At 47.5% G+C, this 22,833-nt stretch overlaps 9 protein-coding genes across 9 annotated transcripts; 2 read left to right on the top strand and 7 right to left on the bottom strand.

The window, feature by feature from the left end:
• Positions 1 to 3,023: 3,023 nt before the first annotated feature.
• Positions 3,024 to 4,713, bottom strand: N7516_004262 (uncharacterized protein; the record flags this gene model as incomplete). The annotated part of the gene is given in 7 exon segments (XM_057216982.1): positions 3,024 to 3,062; positions 3,191 to 3,568; positions 3,654 to 3,726; positions 3,793 to 3,855; positions 3,930 to 4,244; positions 4,338 to 4,528; positions 4,546 to 4,713. 7 exon segments carry the CDS (start codon positions 4,711 to 4,713, stop codon positions 3,024 to 3,026), a joined length of 1,227 nt encoding a protein of 408 aa, XP_057078865.1.
• A 279-nt stretch (positions 4,714 to 4,992) lies between these two features.
• Positions 4,993 to 7,781, top strand: N7516_004263 (putative phosphoketolase; the record flags this gene model as incomplete). Its single annotated transcript, XM_057216983.1, has 7 exons — positions 4,993 to 5,155; positions 5,213 to 5,287; positions 5,346 to 5,580; positions 5,631 to 5,783; positions 5,834 to 6,764; positions 6,824 to 7,649; positions 7,705 to 7,781. The coding sequence occupies 7 exons, from the start codon at positions 4,993 to 4,995 to the stop codon at positions 7,779 to 7,781; spliced, it is 2,460 nt and encodes an 819-aa protein (XP_057078866.1).
• A 2,252-nt stretch (positions 7,782 to 10,033) lies between these two features.
• Positions 10,034 to 11,047, top strand: N7516_004264 (RTA1 domain-containing protein; the record flags this gene model as incomplete). The annotated part of the gene is made up of 3 exons (XM_057216984.1): positions 10,034 to 10,229; positions 10,286 to 10,378; positions 10,440 to 11,047. The coding sequence occupies 3 exons, from the start codon at positions 10,034 to 10,036 to the stop codon at positions 11,045 to 11,047; spliced, it is 897 nt and encodes a 298-aa protein (XP_057078867.1).
• Positions 11,048 to 11,552: 505 nt separating this feature from the next.
• Positions 11,553 to 12,679, bottom strand: N7516_004265 (uncharacterized protein; the record flags this gene model as incomplete). The annotated part of the gene is made up of 2 exons (XM_057216985.1): positions 11,553 to 12,280; positions 12,373 to 12,679. The coding sequence occupies 2 exons, from the start codon at positions 12,677 to 12,679 to the stop codon at positions 11,553 to 11,555; spliced, it is 1,035 nt and encodes a 344-aa protein (XP_057078868.1).
• Positions 12,680 to 12,972: 293 nt separating this feature from the next.
• On the bottom strand, positions 12,973 to 14,761 carry N7516_004266 (ATP-binding protein; the record flags this gene model as incomplete). Its single annotated transcript, XM_057216986.1, has 5 exons — positions 12,973 to 13,419; positions 13,495 to 13,835; positions 13,894 to 14,135; positions 14,187 to 14,552; positions 14,610 to 14,761. 5 exons carry the CDS (start codon positions 14,759 to 14,761, stop codon positions 12,973 to 12,975), a joined length of 1,548 nt encoding a protein of 515 aa, XP_057078869.1.
• Positions 14,762 to 16,271: 1,510 nt separating this feature from the next.
• N7516_004267 (uncharacterized protein) lies at positions 16,272 to 17,559 on the bottom strand (the record flags this gene model as incomplete). Its single annotated transcript, XM_057216987.1, has 2 exons — positions 16,272 to 16,594; positions 17,325 to 17,559. 2 exons carry the CDS (start codon positions 17,557 to 17,559, stop codon positions 16,272 to 16,274), a joined length of 558 nt encoding a protein of 185 aa, XP_057078870.1.
• A 203-nt stretch (positions 17,560 to 17,762) lies between these two features.
• N7516_004268 (uncharacterized protein) lies at positions 17,763 to 18,094 on the bottom strand (the record flags this gene model as incomplete). The annotated part of the gene is made up of 2 exons (XM_057216988.1): positions 17,763 to 17,901; positions 17,952 to 18,094. The coding sequence occupies 2 exons, from the start codon at positions 18,092 to 18,094 to the stop codon at positions 17,763 to 17,765; spliced, it is 282 nt and encodes a 93-aa protein (XP_057078871.1).
• Positions 18,095 to 18,599: 505 nt separating this feature from the next.
• N7516_004269 (uncharacterized protein) lies at positions 18,600 to 18,854 on the bottom strand (the record flags this gene model as incomplete). Its single annotated transcript, XM_057216989.1, has 1 exon — positions 18,600 to 18,854. The coding sequence occupies one exon, from the start codon at positions 18,852 to 18,854 to the stop codon at positions 18,600 to 18,602; it is 255 nt and encodes an 84-aa protein (XP_057078872.1).
• Positions 18,855 to 19,957: 1,103 nt separating this feature from the next.
• N7516_004270 (uncharacterized protein) lies at positions 19,958 to 21,799 on the bottom strand (the record flags this gene model as incomplete). The annotated part of the gene is made up of 1 exon (XM_057216990.1): positions 19,958 to 21,799. One exon carries the CDS (start codon positions 21,797 to 21,799, stop codon positions 19,958 to 19,960), a length of 1,842 nt encoding a protein of 613 aa, XP_057078873.1.
• Positions 21,800 to 22,833: the final 1,034 nt, after the last annotated feature.

Consider the following 22,833-nt stretch of genomic DNA (forward strand, 5'->3'; position numbering starts at 1 on the left):
GGGAAATCTACTCTATCTTTCTCCCGTACATGATGTTCATCCTTTTCAAAAACAAGAAGTCACAGACATACACTAATATGTGTTAACTAATATTTACGTACAATTCCTCTGTATCCCGACCTAGAATAAAAGAAATAATGTGAAAGGAAAAAAAAGCATCGGGAATCGAAGGAAACGAGCTTCCTATAGTGGAACTGAACTGTTATCGTACGGAACCCGTTTCAATTACAGCTAGAACGGCGCTAGAAACGGGAGAAAACCAAGAGTCTCCAACTAAGTCTCCATCTCGGTCTCCATCAACTCCATCAAGTGCTCCATTCTATCACATAGTCAACCTTAACGGCCCCAGTTGTCTTTTTTTTATTTTCTCCCCCTTTTTCCTTGTTGGGAATACATCTGAACCCAACAGATTGAGGATCTTACATTAACCCAATATGGTGGTTCATACGGAGCATGGAGTAGATGTTCTAGATAATCCGTAAACTGAGATAAAGTCTAGAGAGCCTGCATTAGTTCGAAAAACAAGGTTGGGCGATTGCATGAACCGGCTTCCATGGTTTCCGGAATGTCTTAGTCTTCCCGAGACTGGAACCATGGTAGTTCATATTTTTGTTTTTAATTTTTGATATCTTAAACGTACCTATTCCTTTGTTTGAATCGGGAAAATCGCAACTACCCGCACCTTGATTGTGGCGTTAAGATATCGAGAGGGAAAAAAACGGTCGCGGATCACCATCCGCATTGACTTTGGGATTTGCATTGCAGCGCATCGACAGGAAGCCAGGGGTCTCCCGGTCCGGATGCATCAAGCCCCAACCAAGTTCTTTGTTCATCTGACAGGCAATGTGGATGTGTCAACGCTCCCAAAATTGGGATATCGGCCACTTTGTTTCATTTCTGGAACTTGCTTTTTTTTCCACTTCTCTGAGTGTGCTCTGTGGCGGAGTACTGATTTGTCTCTTAGCAATCTATATGTCACTAGGAACAGGGGAATGGCGCACTAAGACTCCGCGGATGTAAAGCCGGGCGATCTTAGTTCACTTTTCTGATTCCCTCAAACTAAGGCTCCATATATGGAAAATTCTGGAAGCACGATGTGCTCCATAGTAGATGGTTGTGATGGGCTATGCTTGGGTGTGTCCACAGTAGGTAGTACGTCTGTACTCCGCTAGTTAAAGTCATTTTAGGGCTAAATTGGGTTGGATAGAAGGAAATAGAAGAAATAGAAAACAAATTAGAGTCAACCCAGTTGGAATTGGAACCACTTTCCCCGTCCCGAGACAAACGCTTTTTCAGCCGCCTCACTTCTAAGCTTCTCCTTTTTTTTTTTTTTTTGTTTGGAAATCATTTTGGTATGATGTACGAAGTACACTCCACCAAAGCTCCGGACTTCCTAATTGACTCCAGAGACACGGCGGCAGCTCACAGCCGAACAAAGAAGGTGGAAAAAAAAGTGGACTGGACTTTTAGACCTCTCTGGACTGTCTGGACTGTCTAGACTCGCTGGATGAGTGACAGGCCCAAAATCCACATCGTGACCCGGTTACCTGATTAACTCGCAGAAAAGAAACGAAATTGACGATCGACAGCTCCACGGCTCCAGCACCAGTCTGCCGGGTTCGATCGTCTCCCTTTCTTTTTTTGTTCTGCCGGGTCAACCCCTGACTTCAGGTACCTATTTTAGTTGTCACGACATGATATATGAAGGGGGAGATTATGACTGATCGAACCATACAAATACAAAAAAATCGAGAATGACCCACGTCAATATGGGTCGGCTTTTTATCGGGGGACCCGCGACCACTCGACGCGTGAACGGATAATGTTCCCCGAGATACTGCTGCACGGTAATCACGTCCTTGGGGACCGATGTACATCGTACATACCTAGTGCATCACACTTTCTGCACTTTGTACATACGGATATGCGGAAATGTACAGCTGTATGACACGCTGCTGAGCCAAAAAAAAAAAAAAAAAAAGAAAGAAAGAAAAATAAGCAAAAAGTACATTCTCATTCTGCAGTGTAGATCGCTGCGATGCAACCTTGGCTCTAGGACGCCATCACTGATGATCTGATGTGATAATGTCTGATCTCCCAGATAACAATGCAATGATTCATACTAGTTAAGTTTCAGACACGCCTACTAATTCGCTAGTACATTGATTTCGCTAATTGCAATGCACTTGTTGTCTGAGCCCGCTAGCCTGCAGATCATCAGAACCACTAGGACCACAATTGAGACTTCGATCCTCCCCGAGGGCGATCGCCTTCGATCGCGTCAATCACTCATTTTTCCGTGTCTTGCATATATTGTAGAATCAGACTAACCTTGAGGACCGGGGAAGAGCCTTCCCCCCGAAGCTATCAAATCCGACAACCTGGATGTGTCACATTCACTCCTGATCCAGGTTACATTTCATCTTTATTTTTAATTTCTTTTCGATTGTTTGGAATATGGGGTACACACGATCCACAACAAAGTAACCCAAGCTGGCGCTGGTATGCAGGGAATGCATCCTCAGGCCTCTATTTTTCCCCCTACCTACTGCTGTTGCAGAACTCACGTCCGAGGAATGATAAATAATGCATTGCATAGATGCATTGCATTGAAATGAGGCGCAAAATATGACCAAGTACCTTGACCAAGTACCTGGGACTACAGTCTTACCGATTCCCAATCACCGGGTTCGCCAATCCAGGGCTGAGAATTGACCCATCGGAGACTACCTGTCAACCCAGCCACATAGGATCCCCTCCCCCAGTGGCAAGTGTCAAAAGGACGGGGCGAAATATGTCACATGTTCATTAAATTTGGATTATTTGGAATATTTCGATCGAGTATGTACGGGGTGTGCAATGTAGAGAACCATAGAAGATATCCATCAATGTTATATGTCGTAATTCAACCATGTTCAGCTCGTCAACCCCTCCTCCATTCACCCCCAAGGTAGGTACAGGTACTATTGTCACTTGAGGAAGAAAAATAATAATAAACAAAGCTCGACACCGCGCATGAGAAATCAGCTCCGCGAGCATGCACAGTGATATGCCATTTCAAACTGCGAGTGAATCCCAAGTTAGTAAATCAAAGTATACAAAAATAACAACCTATGACCGAAAACTACACCTCCACGAGAGATCGAGGATACGGTCACGGCCAATAATCCTGAATATTGTGACAACATACCTGTTCATTGGTCTGACAAACTAACACCCGGGGCCCCTTGCCGGAACCCTTGGAGATATCCTTGACCGTCTCCTCATCCCCAGGCCCCTTGTCATTAGCCACATCATCGATTGCCAAACCTAGACACTGGCATTTATCGACCAGTGTCCGTCTCAGCAAGGCGCTCTTCTCACCGATCCCGCCGGCGAAGACTACACCGTCTAGTTCACCGTTCAGTTTAACGTAGTAGCTGCCGATGTAGCCCTGGATGCGGTCGACGAATATGTCGAATGCAAGTTTATGTGCTTTGCTTGGTGGGTTCTCCACCGCAATCTGGGAGAAGTCGGTTGTTCCTGTGAGAGCTTTCCAACCTGATTGTTTGTTGAGGATATCCTCCGCCTGGAAGGGGTTGGATTTGGTTAGTATTTTCTTGTTATCTTTTTTTTTTTTCTATAAATTTGCTCTCTGCATTGGACATTCATACTGTGCTGATGTGCATTTCAGACGTGCTGCTTTGGCTTAATTTGCCTGCTTCGTTGGTATAGTGGAAGACCAACCTAGACCACTCAGTATCAGTTCGGCATATCTACATTGTCAGGGAAATCCAGTGGGTTTCAACTCACGATGGATCAATGCTTCCACTACGTGTTGCACCGGGTAATCCTGCCAGAGGAGTGAGGCCCATTCTAGTCCCCATGTTAGCACGACTCCCAACTAGAGATAGATTAGGATGTAGTATAAACTGCATCCCGTGACTCACGATGTATCCACCGACTTCCCGTCCTTGATCGCACAGATCGAAGCCCCACTCCCGATATGCATAACGACGAGATTCGTTTTCTCGATGGGTTTATTCAAAAATTGTGCTACAGACCGCAGGATGAACGAATAGCTGATCCCATGGAATCCATATTTGCGCAGACCATTCGCCTTGGCGATTTCCTGGTTGATTGGGTATGTACGGACGGCTTCGGGGATTGTCTGATGGAAAGAAGAGTCGAAGTAGGTGATACTTCTAACTTTCGGGAGCTCTACTTTGCACAGGCGAACTATCTCCAGCGCGGAGAAATTGTGGCTTTTGGTCGGGTGAGGTTAGCGGGAGGTATATAATCGACCCAGGTGTGGATATGATCTCGGAAATTTAAACCCTCGGGATGGATCAGCTTACAGAGGTGCCAGATCTTCCAATCCTTTCAAGCGATCCAGTGTCTCGTCATTGATTTCGACTGCGTCGAGGTAGTCTCCTCCGTGAACGACTCGGTGACAGATGTATTCTAGATCGTCGACGCTAGCGACTTCGGAAAGATCGGGATCGCTGAAACAGCGCTGCAAGAGGTACTTGAATGTATCTTGGGGGTGCTGAGTTTTTCTTTGACTTCCTCTTTGTGCTTTTTGTCTCCTTGTTGGTACTTGAGTGTAGGTGGCGGTGCGGTGATTCCAGAAATCGCCGCATCTACGATGGTTCTTGGTGGGTTCTCGACAGTATAGAAGGTGATTTTGACGGAGGATGAACCCGCGTTAACAGCAAGGATTGATTTAGTCATTTTGAGGATGTTACAGCAGATTGATTGAGTGCCTTTTGAAGATCTGAATGGATTTTTAAAGCCGAACTCTTGTTAAGTCGTGGTGATGTCAGGATGTGCAATGACGTCGCCAACACGGAGAACAAGATGCAACTTGTTTGATGAACACGCATTTATATACTTGTCACTTTCAATCTTCGTTTTATCTTTTTCTTTGTTCTCCTTGATTCTCCTTGAACCGTATTTAATGGTCTTTTGCTCCTGTCAAGCCACCAAAGAACCTACAGTATCAAATTCACCATGCCTCCGGAAGTCATAGACGAACCGAATCCACTAGCACTGCCATCACATCTCCCAGACTATCTTGAGAAATTGAGTGTGAAATTGGATCATGAGAACCTAGATGAAAAGACCTCTGGTGCCTTGCTCAAGTTCCGTCGAGCGGCTTGTTACATCGCGGCAGGTAAGCGCGATTATGTGCTTCATATATATACCAACAGCGCGACTAACTGTATGCTAGCTATGATATTTCTGCAAGAAAATACCCTTTTGAAGTCGGAACTCACATTTCAACACGTTAAGCCTCGACTGCTTGGTGAGTAGCGTCCCCAACATATTCAACTTGCTCATTATGACTGATGCCATACCCTCAGGCCATTGGGGAACATGCCCGGGCCTAGTTTTGGTCTACTCCCACTTGAACTACCTGATCCGGACAATGAACCTGGATATGCTGTACGTTGTCGGCCCAGGTCATGGCGCGCCGGCAATACTAGCCGCGCTATGGCTAGAGGGCTCGCTGGAGAGATTTTACCCCGAGTATTCGCGAGACGGCAAAGGCCTGCATAATTTGATCTCGACCTTCAGCACAACAGCCGGCTTTCCCAGGTCAGTGCCTTGCCCTGCTATTTGGTTCCTTGGCTGACAGTTATGTACAGCCACATCAACGCCGAGACACCTGGTTCTATCCATGAAGGTGGAGAACTAGGATACGCTCTAGCAGTGTCGTTCGGCGCTGTCATGGACAACCCCGATCTGATAGTACCTTGTATTGTCGGTGATGGGGAGGCTGAAAGCGGTCCCACTGCTACGTTCGTCGATTATTTCCCCTTTTGCACTGTACAACGCTAATAACAAACAGGTCCTGGCATGCAATCAAGTATATCGATCCAAAGGAGTCTGGTGCGGTTTTGCCAATTCTGCATTTGAATGGATTCAAGATCAGCGAGCGCACTATATTTGGGTGCATGGACCACAAAGAGCTTCTGGCCCTCTTCAGTGGGTACGGGTATCAGGTTCGCTTTGTGGAGGACACCAGTGATATTGATGCGGATCTGCACTTCTCTATGGTCTGGGCCATCGAGGAGATCCATAAGATCCAGCAGGCTGCCCGTTCTGGGAAGCCGATTATGAAACCGAGATGGCCGTTGCTGATTCTGCGCACTTCCAAGGGTTGGTCGGGGCCCAAGCAGCTTCATGGCAAGTTTATTGAGGGCTCGTACCATTCGCACCAGGTGCCACTGCCGAAAGCAAAGACCGATAAGGAAGAACTGGATCTGCTACAGGAATGGCTGTCTAGTTATAAGCCAGAAGAGCTGTTCACTTCCAATGGTGATGTAATTGACGAGATCAAGTCTGTGATCCCCACAGAGGACAAAAAGAAGCTTGGTCAGCGCATTGAAGTCTACAATAGTTATATGCCACCGAAGTTGCCGGATTGGAAGCCCTTCTGCAAGGAGAAAGGCTCCAACGCAAGCGCCATGAAAGTGATTGGCAACTTCATCAATCAGGTATTCAAGGACAACCCAAGTACCGTGCGACTGTTCTCACCGGACGAGCTGGAAAGTAACAAACTTGATGGAGTGTTCGAAGGCACGAACCGCAATTTCCAATGGGACGAGTTCGCCAACGCCCGCGGCGGTCGAGTAATTGAAGTCCTCAGTGAACACATGTGTCAAGGGTTTATGCAGGGTTATACCTTGACCGGTCGCACCGGTATTTTCCCGTCCTATGAGAGCTTCCTTGGCATCATTCATACGATGATGGTGCAGTATGCCAAGTTCATCAAGATGGTCAGCTTTCTTTCCCTCTTCCTAATATCAGTTCCATGCTCACCAAATACTCTATATAGGCTCTGGAAACAAATTGGCATTCAAGCGTCAGTAGTATGAACTATATCGAATCGAGCACCTGGACGCGACAGGAACACAACGGCTTCTCTCACCAAAACCCATCCTTCATCGGCTCTGTGCTAAAACTGAAGCCCACTGCAGCTCGTGTATACTTGCCACCAGATGCGAACACTTTCCTGACAACCGTGCACCACTGTTTAAAGTCAAAGACCTATATCAACCTGATGGTGGGCTCCAAACAGCCGACTCCAGTATACCTAACTCCCAAAGAGGCCGAAAGCCACTGTCGCGCAGGGGCATCGATCTGGAAGTTCTGCAGCACGGACGATGGAGCTAAACCTGATGTCGTGCTAGTCGGTATCGGTGTTGAGCTGATGTTCGAAGTAATTGCTGCGGCAGCACTTCTACGTAAGCTCATACCAGAGCTGCGTGTTTGCGTCGTGAACGTGACGGACTTGATGATTCTCGAGAACGAGGGTGTGCATCCGCATGCCCTGTCCACCGAGGCATTCGATACTCTCTTCACTCCCGATAAGCCTATTCACTTCAATTATCACGGCTACCCAACTGAGCTGCGGGGCCTGCTCTTTGGACGTCCGCGTCTTGATCGTGTCACTGTCGGGGGCTACATCGAAGAGGGTAGCACCACCACGCCTTTTGATATGATGCTTGTCAACCGTGTTTCGCGTTTCCATGTCGCTCAGCAGGCTATCCGTGTTGCTTCCAAGGTAAATGAGAAGGTCCGGGTTTACCAGCAAGAGCTGAATGCTCAGCTTGAGGGGAGTATTGTCAATACGAAGAAGTATATTGTGGAAAACCGCGATGGTGAGGACACTATCATATTTGAAATTTACCATGCAATGCTGACTTTCGCTTCCAGATCCTAAGGGTATTTATGACACACCGCAATTCCACAACTTCCACAACCCGGCCGAGTCATTCTGGAATACCGACTAGTTCTACTCGGAACAATCTATGTCGTTTTAGGTTAATCTATTATGAAATGTACCAAGAAATGAAAGCTAGCTGTTTCTTCTTTTTTCTTCTCTCCTGCCTATACAGATAGAACATGTTCGCTTATGTCTCGTGTTTGGAAAAGACAGCAGATCACTACGTATCAACCTTGGAATCCGCTCCAGTCATACATCCACTCCGACCAGCCAACAAAAAGACCACAGGGCACAATGCTCACCAAGAGGTGGCAGTCGATTTTTCGTATTCAAATCTACTGCTGTCCCTCACAAGCCGGCTTAATCACCACAGCCTTGACACACCTATTCTTAGGAGTATCCACGCGAATCAACGGCTCTAAAGCAAGTTAGGGGCCGAGATGAAGAACTTTACTCCGCACTCCGTACACTGTAGTTTCGGACGATTTGTACTAACTAGTCGGCGAGTTTCTATCCACTGCCCGAAACTTGGCCTAGTCGCAGTCTAACGCCGCACTGCCACCCCGCTCCGGCCCTTTTCCGACTCCAGCGCAAATTACCACAATAAGCACCTATACTCCAATCTGCCAACGAAGTAAGCGAGCACATCGCCAAGGTTGGGAGTTGCCTAGCATCTGTGGCATTTTTCTCGTGTTACGTTAACTTGGGTGTCTTGATGGGCGGCGAAGGCTTGGAAGGAAGCGGATGGGTGTCGTATATCGACACAGGCAGCAGTGTGATCTCTTCGACTTGGCCAAGACGAGTGGTTCAAGCTCTCGCATACCCAACGAGGACCCTTTGCTCCCGTATATTCATATAGTGGACATAGCCCCCACGTTTATTAGATACTGTGGAGAGTGTAATTGAGACTTGTATATGGGTGGTCCTACTCAGCACAGCGCATTATTTGGCCATATGTAGTGTGAATGGTCTATTCTGTACTTTTTGTGGAGTTAAATAACGAGGTATTCGGGCTGTTGGAAATCCACTGTCGGAACTCCACTGAAGATCGGCGAGCCTCTTGCCTGTCGCGGCTTATGAGACTATACGAAGTATGAGTTCCTTTTCTTTTTGTTGAACTTTTATTAACCATGGACGTTGCTCGCAGTGTATTATTCTAAGGATTGCTGCTTAGGCTAATACGAGGAGATAACTTGAGATTTAAATCAAGTATAAATAAACAAACAGCAGAAGCGTGTGGATCCTTTTTTATTTTTTCTTTTTCTTTTTTTTTTTATAAATTATTTTCCCCTCCGTCAGACACATACTTCCGCTGCCATCCGAAACCGAGGACCTAGTTTTTCCATCCGATATCTCCGAAATACGGGCCAGTGCTAGACTTCATCTTTAAATGAGATTGTCTCTCGTTGCCATGAAGCGGTGTGCTAACTGATTATTGAATATTGAGCCGCAGCCTATCGCAGTATAGAGAGAGAGTACTCCGTACAGAGTCCATGCTTTCATGCTGGAAGCCGGAGATGTCTGCCAACGGTTTTTACCGGAGATAAATACCCAAGTAGAAACCTTTAAAGGGCTCCCAAGGCTGAAGTACCTAAACTTGGCGATATCCACGCTAAACCCAAAAGGGACGATCTTGCGAGGTAAGTTGTAGTTCGGCCCGATTCTCTATCAGATCTCGTCGTATTTGTTATTTATTTTGGACTTGGCTTTGATGTCATGGTCCCTCTAGCGGTCCATAAGGAGAATAAAATACAATTGCTCATATAATCTAACAGGCGAGGGATACCCCCACCGTGGAGGTTGTCTATCCGATTGTGCAGGTTCTTGCCATAGGGATATGTATCTTCGCTTTCTATACCAACTGGAGCCGGTCTGTTTATCAACCCGCTGTAAATGCTAGACGCTGGACTCCGGACGCTGGATGCTGGACAGGCTTGAATGTCGGCATTGGTTGCGCCGATGCGGGTCTAATAATCCCCGGTAGATCATTTGAATGGCAGACGTGCCATTAAAATACCGTGGTTTTGGCCTTGAAAGTTCTTTCCCGATGGTGGGGGCTTGTGGGCTCAGCCATGCTTACTCTTATTTATACTCAAGTTTCCCGCGTGAATATTGAGGCCTGATTCTTGGTATCTTCTGGGTATATTTTCGATTTTGGACAAACAAGGTAGTTGTCTATAAATCTCTCTTCTAGTCCCCTAAAGAATCTCTATCCATCTTCCAATATATCCAAATGCTACGGATTTACTGCTAGCTTTACTTTTTTTCCCGCCAATTTCTCCGATAGTGATTTCTTGAGATCATTCACCTTCCTTCGCCATGGACGACAGGATACAACTGCAATACGGCTGCCCTGCCTATATCGAAGGCGTTGGCACCTCATATGGATATGTCCCATCACTGGGAGCAGGCATTGCCTTCTGCGCACTCTTCGGTCTCTCAATGATCCTCCACATAGTCCAATTCACCTGGAAGCGCCAATGGTGGGCAAGCGTGTTTAGTGTCGGATGTTTGGGTAAGGCCTGTGACACTTGAAACCCTAACTCCCAAGACTAACAACAACAACAACAGTCGAAGTAATCGGCTGGGCCGGTCGTACCTGGTCAGCTAAATGTCCATATAACGGAACTGCATTCCTAATGCAAATCTCTACCCTCATCATCGGTAAAAAAAAAACCACCTTCTTACACCTTGACCGTCCATACCCAAATCTAACATTCCACAGCCCCAACCTTCTTCACAGCCGGAATCTACATTCTCCTAGGCCGTTTTATCCAACTCCTCGGCCCAGAATCCTCCTTCATAAAGCCAAGTCTATACCTCTGGATCTTCTGCACCTGCGACGTAATCTCACTCGTCGTCCAAGCCATCGGCGGCGGCATGGCTTCCGGAGAAGCCGACAAGATCGGCGGCGACACCGCAACGGGCACGCACATCATGGTCGCTGGCATCGTCTTCCAGCTCTTCTCGATTTCCATATTCGTCATCTGTGCCGTCGATTTCATCCGTCGCACTATGCGCAAACGTCTGCTGCAGGCCGTGGACGGCTCGGTCATCCCCCTGTTTGCCGCCATGGTACTTTCCATCGTCTGTATCTATATTCGGAGTATCTATCGTACGATCGAGTTGGTACAGGGATGGGATGGTTATCTCATTACTCACGAGACGTACTTCATTGCGCTTGATGGGGCTATGATGGTTATTTCGGTGGCTGTGTTTAATGTGATGCATCCTGGATGGATGTTGCCCAGTGGGAAGTCTGATTCGTTCAAAATGGAGGCCACTACGGTCGATCGATCGTACAAGTATCAGGGTCCGCCTACTCACTGGTGATTGCTTTGATCATTGTGCTTGTTCCTTGGTGGGTTTCCTGTTTCATACTTTGGGATCGGTCTTGCTCTTCTATACCTATCATGTTTTACTTATGATTGCCCCAGCGATTACTAGAGACTTAATCGGGGTGGTAGATGTTATACAGCGATTCAAGTCGACTTAGATTTACGATTAATGTCAATTCCAAAGTATTTTGAACATATCAGCTTAAACAAAGCAGAAGAGTAATTAATGAACCATTCCAAGTAAGAAAGAGCAATCCTTGGCTGTTGGGAAAAAAAAAAAGGTTAAAAAACAGAAATTTTAGAGTCCGCGCGGCCGATCAGAAGGTATATATCGTACTTGCAAGAAAACCAGCAGAGATATTACAATCAAGCGCACCATAAGAAATAGGATACTGGATATGAGGGTGTCACTGTATCTACCTCTCACGCACCCGGCGCAGCTGAAACGAAAATAAACCTGGGAGCACACATCCCCCATGCTGTCGCTATCACGCATAATATCATACACCATCAACGGCTTCGATCCAGCCGAAGGTTGCTCCTGCGATCAGCGTCGCAAATGCCCAGACTGCTCCCCAAGTGGCGGCACCTTCAATAGAGACATCGCTGATTGTACCGGCCACTTGAACAATCGTGTTGAGCAGGACTCCAAGCGCAAGAATAATGGACCGAGAAACCAAGACTCTTGTCTTGGTGGTCAATTTGCCCCAAGTGTTGCGACAAATGGACACAGCCAAATATTCACCCTCACAACAGCTTGCAGACCCCGCGGGGGTGGTTGAATAGCCAGTGGAGCTGACAAATAAAAAGTCGCGCGCAGCCAAACCAGCAGGAATCAGCGTCAGGAAGAGGACAGGCAAGCCGGCGGGACCAGCGTGCGCCGCGCTGATATCCGGGAGACCCTCGAAGTGAATGACCAGCTGGGTAGGAAGCCAAGTCGCATAGCTGGCGTACAGTACAACGCTGAAAATTGAGGTTGCCAGGAGCGTCGTGAAGATAGTGGTAATCTTGTCCTGTAGAATGTTTCGATTGGCAACTGCATCAGCAGGCGTCTTCGAGAGGTTGTGGACGGACGAGGGCCGGCGTAGGAGGGCGAAGGGAAGCGCCGTTGACACGATCGTGACCCCAAATGCTATCAATGCAGAAGTCGGGCGGATACCGTAGAAGAACGACAAGAGAGAGTATGTTGGCAGGTGGGTCAGGAATAAGAACGATGCCACATCACGGCCTGATTGCAACCAAAAGGTTAGTCTCTATACATAGCTGTAGGAACCTCGTGTCCGGACGCAAGGGACCATGTGTAGGGTAACTGATACTTACCATCAAATCCCAGAACCCAGGCTAATCCGATCTCCACAGCCCTCCAGGCTATCAAGCCCCCCACTTCCCACCATTCTTCGAGGTGTTTGCTGATAGGCCCGAGGTCACCCAATGTCAAGGTGGATGTGAGGGTGAACAGAACAGAGCTCGCAATGAGACTGCTCAGGACAACAAGGATGAAACGGGCTGGAGATGGGATGCACGCCAACCGAGAGGTCTGTGCAGTGGCCGTCATCGCAAGCTCGCGCGCAGGTCGCGTACTATCGCTCCACGACACAGTTCGCTTCTTAGGAGTCCTAGTCGGCATTTTGAGGCTTCCAAATTTGAAGATTAGGGTGACTGCAATGCAGAGTTTAGAACAAAAATCACTAGTAATTGCTTTCCCTCGGTGGAATCTTGGAGGAGAGAAAAAGTGAAGGTGGAATGTTTGGTTAGCGGTGAGCATACGATGATGTCACTATTGCTGACTCGGCGACTCGATGTCCGAGGTCTCCCTGTATACGGAGTGTACGGAGTACCACATAACATAGTTATTTATATTTGCAATTACAGTAGGATATCTCATCCATGGATTGAGTTATAACATACTATACAAAATCATTAATCTTCACCGTCACCTTCACCTTCCCGTTCTGCCACAGCAAATTCAACTGTTCCACTCTCTCGTCCGCGGTTGTCCCGTACAACAACGCGATACTTGCCACTATCCCAGAGATCTTTGATAGTCAATTCGCGAGTACGACCAAGACTTTCAATGTCTCCAATGCGCTGCAATGTGCCGTCCAAGTGCTTGTCGAAGTTCTCTATAGCGCAGATTTCTTGGAAGGCACGCTGCATAGGTACTGAATCGGCACGCACCATGGCTCGCGAATCAATAGTGAAGATATTTTCATGATCGTAAGATTGGATAAAGTCCGCACGGGTCATGATCTCGCGCGCTTCGTGGAGCGGAATCTGTGGCAGGATGTGGCCTTGCTCTTCATGGTAGTTTGACTCCATCTCTTTCTCTTTGTCTACCAGCGCTTTCGCCATAACCATAGCGGCAGACTATTGTTGTGGTATAAATTAGCGTGAGTTCTATCGAAGGAACACGAACCAGAAGATCATATAGTGTGTACTTACAGCGTACTTCTGTTGGTCCATCACATCATCATCCATCTCCATTCCGAGGATCCAGCACTTGTTTAGGAACCAGGTTTTCTCGGCTTGACAGATCTCATCGCAGGTTCTCGTGATATCCTGAGACTTGGCCACGCGGTTCAAGAAGGATAGTCGTCCACCAACTTTGTCATAGACTTGCTCGAGGACCGCAGATGGAAGTATCTCGTTGTGGAATTGCTGGCGATATTTCTTCAAAGCACCCATCGCCTTGTCCTTGGGCAGGTCTGTCACAGGAATAACCTCCATGCGGGTTGCATAACGCTTCAAGCGCTCGTATACCCAATAGTCATCGCTGTTCAGGACTTGAAAGCAACAAAGTTAGCCCATGAAATGAAGGGAAAATGCCTACCCAAGTCTTACTTGTTGTAACGAGACCACTAGCAGCCCATTGCTCGGCACGCTGCTGGATCATCTCAAGCAAATCCTGTCCGTCGTGGTCGTCTCGGACTAAATGGGTACTGTTGATGATCAGAATAAGAGGAGTTGATCCACTCTTCCTTCTGTTGAGAGCCACTTTCTCTAGCTTGTTGAAGGCGCGCTCGATGTCCAAGAGAGCTGTGGTGTCTCTTGGTCCACGGATGCTGAAAAGGCTGCCGACATAGCTGGGCATTATTAGCGCTTATGCTCTTATCGTGATGACAATATAAGCTTACTCCTCGTGGAACTCGAAGTCCAAAGCTTTACCCAGTCGGATTCGGAAGATTTCGAGATCAGCATGCGCTTCGAACAAGGCACAGCTGTTTCCATTAATCTTGCGCATGGCTTCCAAAAGCATCGAAGTCTTGCCCGTGCCCTTCTCACCAATCATTAGATAGTAGTGGCCACTTTGTTTCCCAGCTACAATATCGTCGATCTTGGGTTGCTCGTTGCGAACGACCCAATGTTCCTCATGGCGGTACTTGTGCTTTCCAGAAACAACACCCGCGACCTCAAGGGCAGGATCACCTGGGTTGAATGCATTGTCCATCTTGTCCAAGATCAAATACTTGTAGTACTGGTGGTACCAGTATCCCGCCGCGCTTGGGGGCAAATTAGCCTCAGCAATGCACGATTTGAATAATATAGGTAAATCTTACCCTAGAATACCAATTGATGCCGCCGTGGTCGCCGCAGATTCAAGCATCTTCAGAATCGTAGATTTGAAGTTGGGTTCTGAATCGCCGTTACGGTCTTGACCCTTGCCCTTTCCATCATCCGAATCATTCTGATCGGTGGGGTCTGGGGTCATTTGACCAGTGTTCTGGGGGTTTGAGTTGAACCGCTTGGGTGTAAGCATCACCACGCGGCTGTTAGTCCTGAGAGGCCTTGGCAGACCCTGTCGGGCATAGTACCTCGCCGGCTGTACGAGTCGGCTCCATAGCATCGTGGTTGGGCTTCTTAGCGTTTGTATGCTGGGATGCCAAGTCCTTCAGTAAAAGGTGGGTAATGAAGAATGAGAATGTATATATCCGTCAAAGATAATCAGAACCCCAAACAGTCTGTGTAGGGCTTGTATAAATCAAAGGTTTAAGGAGTGTACTGCTAGGATTCTAGACTTGGAGAGATGGTTCACGCAAGGTAAGCCACACCTCCAGGGAATGACGCGTCACTGGTGAAAGAGAGACTCTAGGAAACTGGTCGGATGAAAGAGACTGAATATCGAAAAGGGAAATAAATAAACAAAAGAAGTTAATGAAAGACTAAAAGAAACAAGAGAGACCAAGAAAAAAATTAAGATCGTGGCTAAGTTTTGTGGTGGTGGCCTCAGCCTCAATGAACCAGGGATGCAGAAGGCTTGGCGATCGAATTAGGAACATTGTTGTACATGGATCTTCCATCATATTATTTACGGGGGAGTGAGTGATTATCGGCAGTTCAACTCTCCACTTTGTCTGAAGTATTTTATTAAAATATATGGAGGATTTTTTTTCTATTGGTTTTTTCAAGGTCCGTGTGGAAGACGGTGGATCCATGAGGGAAAAAAATGGTCATTATATTACTAGCTAGATCTTTAAAGCAAAAGAGTATATTTAACGAGAATACTAAGTATAGGGAGTACGAATAAAAGAAGAAAAGAAGAAAAGAAGAAAAGAAATCTATAAGACGAGACAATAAGTGTTGTGGGGTGGTGTCATGAGCAAACTTCTCCCAAAGGCGGGAAACTCTTGACAGAAAACTCGGCAAGCGGTCAAGAACGGCAGAATCGAAAGACAGAATCGTCACAGTGTCTCACATCTTGGACTTCCCTCGGAGCCATATCATCTCGAAATCGAGGGAATTAAGGTGAAAAAGAACGTAAAGGTTTTGTCTGAAGGCAAGCTAAAAATTCTCCTAGAGAAATAGAAAGTATCCTACACATCGGGGGAAGAGTCACGGGGTCATCTTCCATGGACACATCCTTTGAAGTATTCCTAGACGTGTAAGGCGACTGGGAAACCGCCTCCCTCATAATAAAAGCAATCATACTCGTGATATGAGAGTAATTCCCACCAGGCGTTTTCGTCATGAGAACTTTGGTGAACTGTTAACATTAGCTAGGTAGTTCTGCGAGATTTCGGAATTTATTAATATACCTCGCTCCTTTCGTTAATCCGAAGAAAACGGAACTCCTCGTTATCGGTACTTAGACCGTAAACTATAGAGTTCCGAGAAGGCTAGGTCCTTCTCTCTTAGTAAACATAGGCTAGAAATAGAACTTTTAGTTAGTAAAGAGCTTTTCTAACAGAAGTCTATAAAGACTTACCTATATATCCTAAGGCCTAGTCGTCACCTTGGCTAGTAAGGCCTAGCTTCTTCGCCTCAACAAGGACTAAGTTAATAGCCTTATCTGCGCCGCCCTTATCTCCGTACCACAATATATAATCGTAGGTGCCCTTTGCTTGGTACACCTTCCCCCTTAGGGGGAACGGACGAGAGGTTAGCGAGGTCTCCATCTGAAGATTTAATGGCCAGTGGCCATTGTTTGGATGCGGCACAACTGTATCTAACAGAGCGAATAGAATATTGTTAATGATACAGCGTGCAGCTGCTTCATTCTGTGTTGAAAGGCGTAAATACTTATTGGTGATTTCAATCGTTTTCTCTATTGGTTATTAGTTCCAGCCTAATAAAAGCATCAAGCCGCTTAGAGAAATCTCTAGGATTCGGGAATGACTTACGGGCAGAGTCAGGCAGCTCTACCGTCGGAAGTGGGCATAGGTACGAAGACGTATAGGGGCCCCGGGGTCAAAGCCCCTTTTGGGGAGGGTGTTGATGCCTGGATACCCGAATTAGTACCGCTTTATACACCGCCCTAATACAGTATACTGTAAATTCTTAATACATCAACCTGCCTACATACAAATCTAGGTATCTCTATAGGGACTTCTAAAGTGAATTGAATCTGAATTGAATCTGAATTTGAAGTGAATCTGAAGTGAATCTGAAGTGAATCTGAAGTGAATCTGAATTGAATCTGAATTGAATCTGAATTGAATCTGAACCTGAAGTGAATCTGAATTGAACCTGAATTGAATCTGAGAATTGAATGTACATTTCATGGCGGTTGCAAGTCCAAAAAAATGGAGATACCTGATTTGTATGGAGGTCAAAAGCTTCATTTTTTGGACTTGCAACCGCCAGCAGAATCAGGCGGGCAGGGTACTTGGATTACTAAGGCACATGTAATAGTAATTCAGGTATTTTAATTTTTCTGCCGTTCTAAATTAAGGCCTCGTCTTCGTAGCATGGGGGCCACGGTTGAAGTTCAAGGGATTCTTCGCCTTGCTCTTGCAGTCCGAAGCCATTGATTATGTCAAACCTGGCCGCCTCACCAATGGGAAGCGTTTCGATGGGCCCAGCCTTCTGAATCAATGAAAACTCGTTTGCCTGCTCAAGAGCCTGGAGACCGAGCTCCCAGAGGCCTTTGGAATTTCCTTGCTGGACAGATACGACGACGTCATTGAAAAGTTTCTCCGCGATATTCGCAAGGATCTTGGCCTTTTGGGCCTGTTGTCGCCGGTCGGTTTCAGACTCCGGCTTTGAATCGACTTCCTTTCGCTTCGTCATATCTCCTGCCTGAGGTGTCCAGGGAGTATATGGTGAGATCCTCGGTGCTGGGTTTACACCTTATTATGCTGATTCCTTCAGAAACTAACTCCTGGGGATGAATATTGATGGATAACGTCATGAACGTGATGGAATAGGAGAGGTCTGAATTTCCTAAGAAGGTAGGTACCTATGAACCTTGGAATGTAAGTATTATGGAAATATTATGGAAGGCGGCTCCCTCCTTCCGGCGGCGGACTGTTTCTGCTGGCATAACCAGTATCCAAAAAATATCTTTCCTCCATGATGATTCCATTTCCTTGCTGCACAACATCCCCCATCAAGTGGCAGGTCGTCCCCGACCTGTTAGGACATCCCTGTGACGCATTAGAAACTCGTGTACAGCGTCTCACCACCATTCCCCATCATTCTCTTCAGCGCGACGTGCAACTTCCTCTCGCATCGCGTCGGCTTTGTGGGGGTTGTATGCCCCGGATTCACCCTGAACGTACTCGAGATGACGAAACGGATCCCTATCAGTCATGTTCCGGGCCATATTGATGGCTTCTCCTCTTTTGGTTGCGTCGGAAGTGCGCTCCACACGGACGTGTCCGTAGCCCTCTCCTGTCTCTTCCCTGCGCGAGAATTCTTCACTTAGGGCCTGCCTCTCGTGGGGGCTGTATCTCGAAGCTCAGTTTCCCTAAGACTGTCCCAGTCTGTAATGAAGGTCATAGAAATCCAGGTTGAAGGTGCGGCGTCTCGCATTCTCAATTTGATCTCGGATTCACTTGGAGATGCTCTGGACGGGATCCTTCAGGAGCTTCTCTATCGGGACTGATGATGCTCTGGTTCCAACGGAACGGAATGGCGAGACAGCTGTTCGACGGCTAATGTCTGGTGTTGGATTATGTGGACTTGAATCCTCCACAATCGATCGCTCGGTTCAGTAGTAACGCTTCCTTCCGGTTCGTGTCCCTTACCCCTAGCATTCGAGCCTCCTCGTGGTTGATTCCGGACCTTTTCTGTTAGGGTGGATGATGCTCTGGTTCTAACGGAATAGATTAGACGGACGCCAGTTCGACGGTCAATGCCTGGCGTTGGATCGTATAGGTCCGAATCCTCCGCAGCCGATCGTTCAGGTTCAGTAGCAACGCTTGCCTCTGGCTCGCGTCTATTGCCCCCAGCACTCGAGCCTCCCCGTGGCCGATTCCGGACCTTTCGGTTCTTAGGAGTCTATGTCGGTTGCGTGTCTCCATCTGAAGCTCTCTTTGCACTGGAAGAAGACCCCGGTAGCGGGATTTCTCTGCCGCCCTCATCACGGTTTCTATCCGGGCACGGCGTTTCCATAGGACTGATTGGCGAACCAGGTCCCGGCAGCGGAGTGTTATAGGAGGTAGAATGCTCGGTAGGGGATCTTGGCTCCATCGGAAGACGAATGAATTTCTGTCCTTACTATTTGCGTCGCTCGTGGTCCCGTTCCATTTCCATCCTAGCTTCCTCCTATCTGAAAAATAAATGCCAGGACGCTTTAGCCGGAGTCATTTGATCTGATTCTAATCGATCCTTTTTCGATTGAGTTCTCTTAGATGGTTAGCGTCGGCGTAGAGGCGTTGGTGGTTTAGCACGTAGATCATCAGGATCTACGAACCACTATAACAGACTGTTTGGGTGTATTCGGTAATCCACTCCTTCCTCGGATTCTGTGGGTTTTTGTATCTTATAGAAAACCCGATCGAGATGACGCTACTGCTTCTCTGCCAATTCTACAACGGTGAGAGCCTATACTTTTTGCTTCCTAGGATTAGACGGGTTATTATAGATAACCTCGTCGCAGCCAAATTAAATTTTGTTCCGAAGAGGAAACTCCCTAAGCTATTAGAACACACCAGCTTCGTCAATGTCAAAGCCCCCGGGTCGACGTGAGGCTGTATTTACGTATTCTCTAGATTCTCAATCTGTTCTCGTGAGCCGCCCTCCCTCTGTAGGAGCATGCCGAAGAAAGCAAAGGGAAAGGTAAGATAATGTATTATCTAGTTACCTACGGCCCTGAAGGGGCGGCGACGGGGTCAGGTGGCCACCTGACTGGTCCAAGGTGTCAAGCGACCTCGTTGTGGTCGGACAGACTAGATACATAAAAGATACGGGGGAAGTTGGGTCGCCGGTCATAGGAACTGATCGAAGAACAACAAAGTTGGGTCGTCGCTCATAGCAAATGATAGACAGCATGAGGTTGAGTGGACGGTCATAGGGGCGCCAGCGCGGGTTAAAGTCAGCAAAAAGCAAGACGCAAAACGCCAAACGCAAAGGAAGAAAACAGAAGACAAAGTGCTGGTACGAGGTCGAATCGATGGCGGTCGGGACCCAGGCCAGCGGGGTTTTGTATGGTCGCCTCAATGTTGTTGTTGTCGAAGCAAGGAAGTTATGGCAGGCGTACAGAGACTGGAGCCTTGAGTCGAGCCTTCATTGTGTCTATAAGATCTGGGATTGGTAATGCAAGTGCGACAGCCTGGAAGTTGTGTTCGTACTCGGCGAATATGAGACCCGCAACGGCCCCGGTCGAATCCACGACAAATGAGCCACAGTCACCAGATTCAATAAAGGATCCATGAACACCTACAATCATGAACTCCTCCGTACGAAGATCTTTGCCGTTGACCGTGTTGCCATTGATATCGTATCGCGTCTGCCAGTTGCAAACAGCCACCACGCCGTTGCACACACCACCTGTCACGTTGGTGGTGCGGCCTTGTTTGATATAGTATGTGCCTTTCTGTAAAGAGCTAAATTCATCCAGGCGGGTCCCTGCTGCAACTAGAGCCGGAGGTGGACCGGAGGGGCTGCTTCGAGGCATCTGGTTCTTTGGGACCTCGGGCATTTGGTTGGCCCTAAAGAAGCGGCTCTCAGCCTCCGGAGTCAGCTTGACGAAAGCCCAATCAATAACACGTCCTCTATTGACTAGGAAGCCGGACGCAGAATGAACGTGACCCAGAACGTATGGCATCGCCTGGATTGCTGGGCGCGCCGCAATCAGCTTTCTCTCCCAGGTTTGAATAGCCTCAAGCTGCTGCTGGGAGGATGGGCGGGGTTCCTCGCCAACGAGCTGTCGTTTCTGGATAGACTCTACGACCCGATCCCTCTGGCTCTCTAGGGCTCGTAGCTGGTCGTCAAGATCGCCTAAAGTATAGTCACAGTCTATCTGGGCGAGAGATTCCATAGTGATTGCCCCCTGTAAGGGAACAGACGAGACAGGAGACGAGATAGGAGACGAGACAGGAGATATGCCCTTACGGTCGATTGTATCGAGGTCATTATATGGGGGGGAGGGTCGCACGATATGGTAGTTCGTTAGGAGGCCACGGTGCACCTCACTATCAAATGTAACCTCGACAAAGCCCCCTAAAGTACCAGCGTTGTTATCTCCTCGAATTCCGATTGAGGAACCCATCTGAATCTCCCTAGTACCTTCGATACGATCCTTAAATGAGACTGGATTACTTTTCGCGAGGAGGCTGAGTTTCCCAGCGAGAAACTCGATGTCTGGAAAAAGTGGCGGGTTGTGCGATGAAAGCTGGTACATTAGGTGAGCTTGAAGCTGGAACCAGTTTGCCTGTGTTGATGGTAGAACACCAATAACAAGGGCTGCATGCGCAGAACGGGAATCCTTGCCAACATTGAATGGAGAGACAAGTTGCCATCTGGTTCCAAGAGCCTTGTCTAGAAGCCAGACGATATTATCCTTAAGATGGTAGAACGCGATAGCAAGCTGGTCTGTTGACTCGATTGGGAACAGAGTAGGGATATAGAAATGGTCGCCGTTGATCACCTCTACCTGGATCTGTGAAAGGGTATGGTAGTTGAGAAGGGTAATGAGATCGTCTTTGATAGACCCTAGAGGTATCGAAGCCGAAGCCGAAGGTTCACCCGCAATAACAACGCGAAGTAGAGGAAAGCTAGCGCCGGGGATGGTTGCATTCACCACATGGAAAAGCGACTTCGCTGGGAGACCATACTGGTCGAGGGTGCTGTAGATCTCACTGTGTAGATGTAGTGTAGGATCTTCATCAGCGGTTATAGTGGTGACTTTGAGGGCCGTCGGATCGGGGTTTGGGAAGCTGATGCTTCGATATGGGTCGGTGCGATGTAGGTATTGCTCGATGTCCATATCGCCTTCATTATCCTCCGAATCCCGAAGGAGGCGGCGTCGCTTATGTGGGCTTGGCGGCCCGCGAGAGAGGGGAGGACTTGGGAATGCCTCTGCCATTTTTCTTGCGGACTGGGCAGCGAAAGATAGAGGAAAGGATCGTGAGGAAAAAGAACAGGAACAATCCAGAATCTCTAAAGAAAAGTACTAGAGACAGATTTGGTGGTGATTACGTCAATTTCTATCAGAAGGCATTAAGACATCAACCCCATGGACTGGCAGCTTAAGTTCTACTGCCTGAGGAGTAAGTCCCCTCTATTATGCATAGCTGACAATTGTAGTACCCCTCGGGTGCAGAAGGCTGCCTGTTATTTTCATTCAATACACTGGAATGCTGACAAAACCTAGGAAAGAACCTAAACAAACCAATCGTAATAGTAAGAGTATGCAAGTATGCATGGTGCAATTCACCGCAACGTTGCTGTCAAAAAAAAAAAAAAAAAAAAAAAAGAGTCTTTCAAAGATGCCGTTATTCATCACCGCATGGCCGGCTGTTTTTGAACCTCATCTGGTACACTGAAATACCGTCTATTGGCTACGTAGTTTTAGCCTTCTTTTCAAAACAAGATATCAATTTCCAAGTAACTTAACCCAAATGTCTCAGGGAGTCGCAGGTACAAAAGGAAGAAGCACGTGTAAGCACCGAAAGTAGGCCCACCAGCTAGATCTTGCTCGGTTGAAGGCCTTCCTATATCTATAAGGGGTCGGCTGACTAGCCTTCCCAGGGCATCCGATCTACCGGCAGAATTGAATCCGCCGGAAGGAGGGGGGACGAGTCCCGACTTCCTTCTATAGTTTAGCTTCTAGTTTCCTAAGAATCCAGGCGTGATCTCATCCATCTCTTTTTCTTCAATAATCCATCAGAATTTCATCAAAAGAAGCCTTTCTGACGGACCCTCGTCCGGTGAGTGTAGATCCCAGTCTCAGGGGTTCCATCTGTACTCGAAAGACGACTGGACGCCTCAGAGTCTTCATGCGATGAAGGAAGCCAATCCCGCGACAGCTCTGAATTTAGTCGTATATACAAACGTAAACATAGTGGTTACGGTACATTACAATCAGTTACTACGTGCTGGATATTCAGGTCAAAGTGT

This window comes from Penicillium verrucosum, assembly GCF_028828655.1.
Source record: "Penicillium verrucosum strain IBT 35672 chromosome Unknown utg000001l_segment0_segment0, whole genome shotgun sequence".
Classification (NCBI taxonomy): Eukaryota; Fungi; Ascomycota; class Eurotiomycetes; order Eurotiales; family Aspergillaceae; genus Penicillium; species Penicillium verrucosum.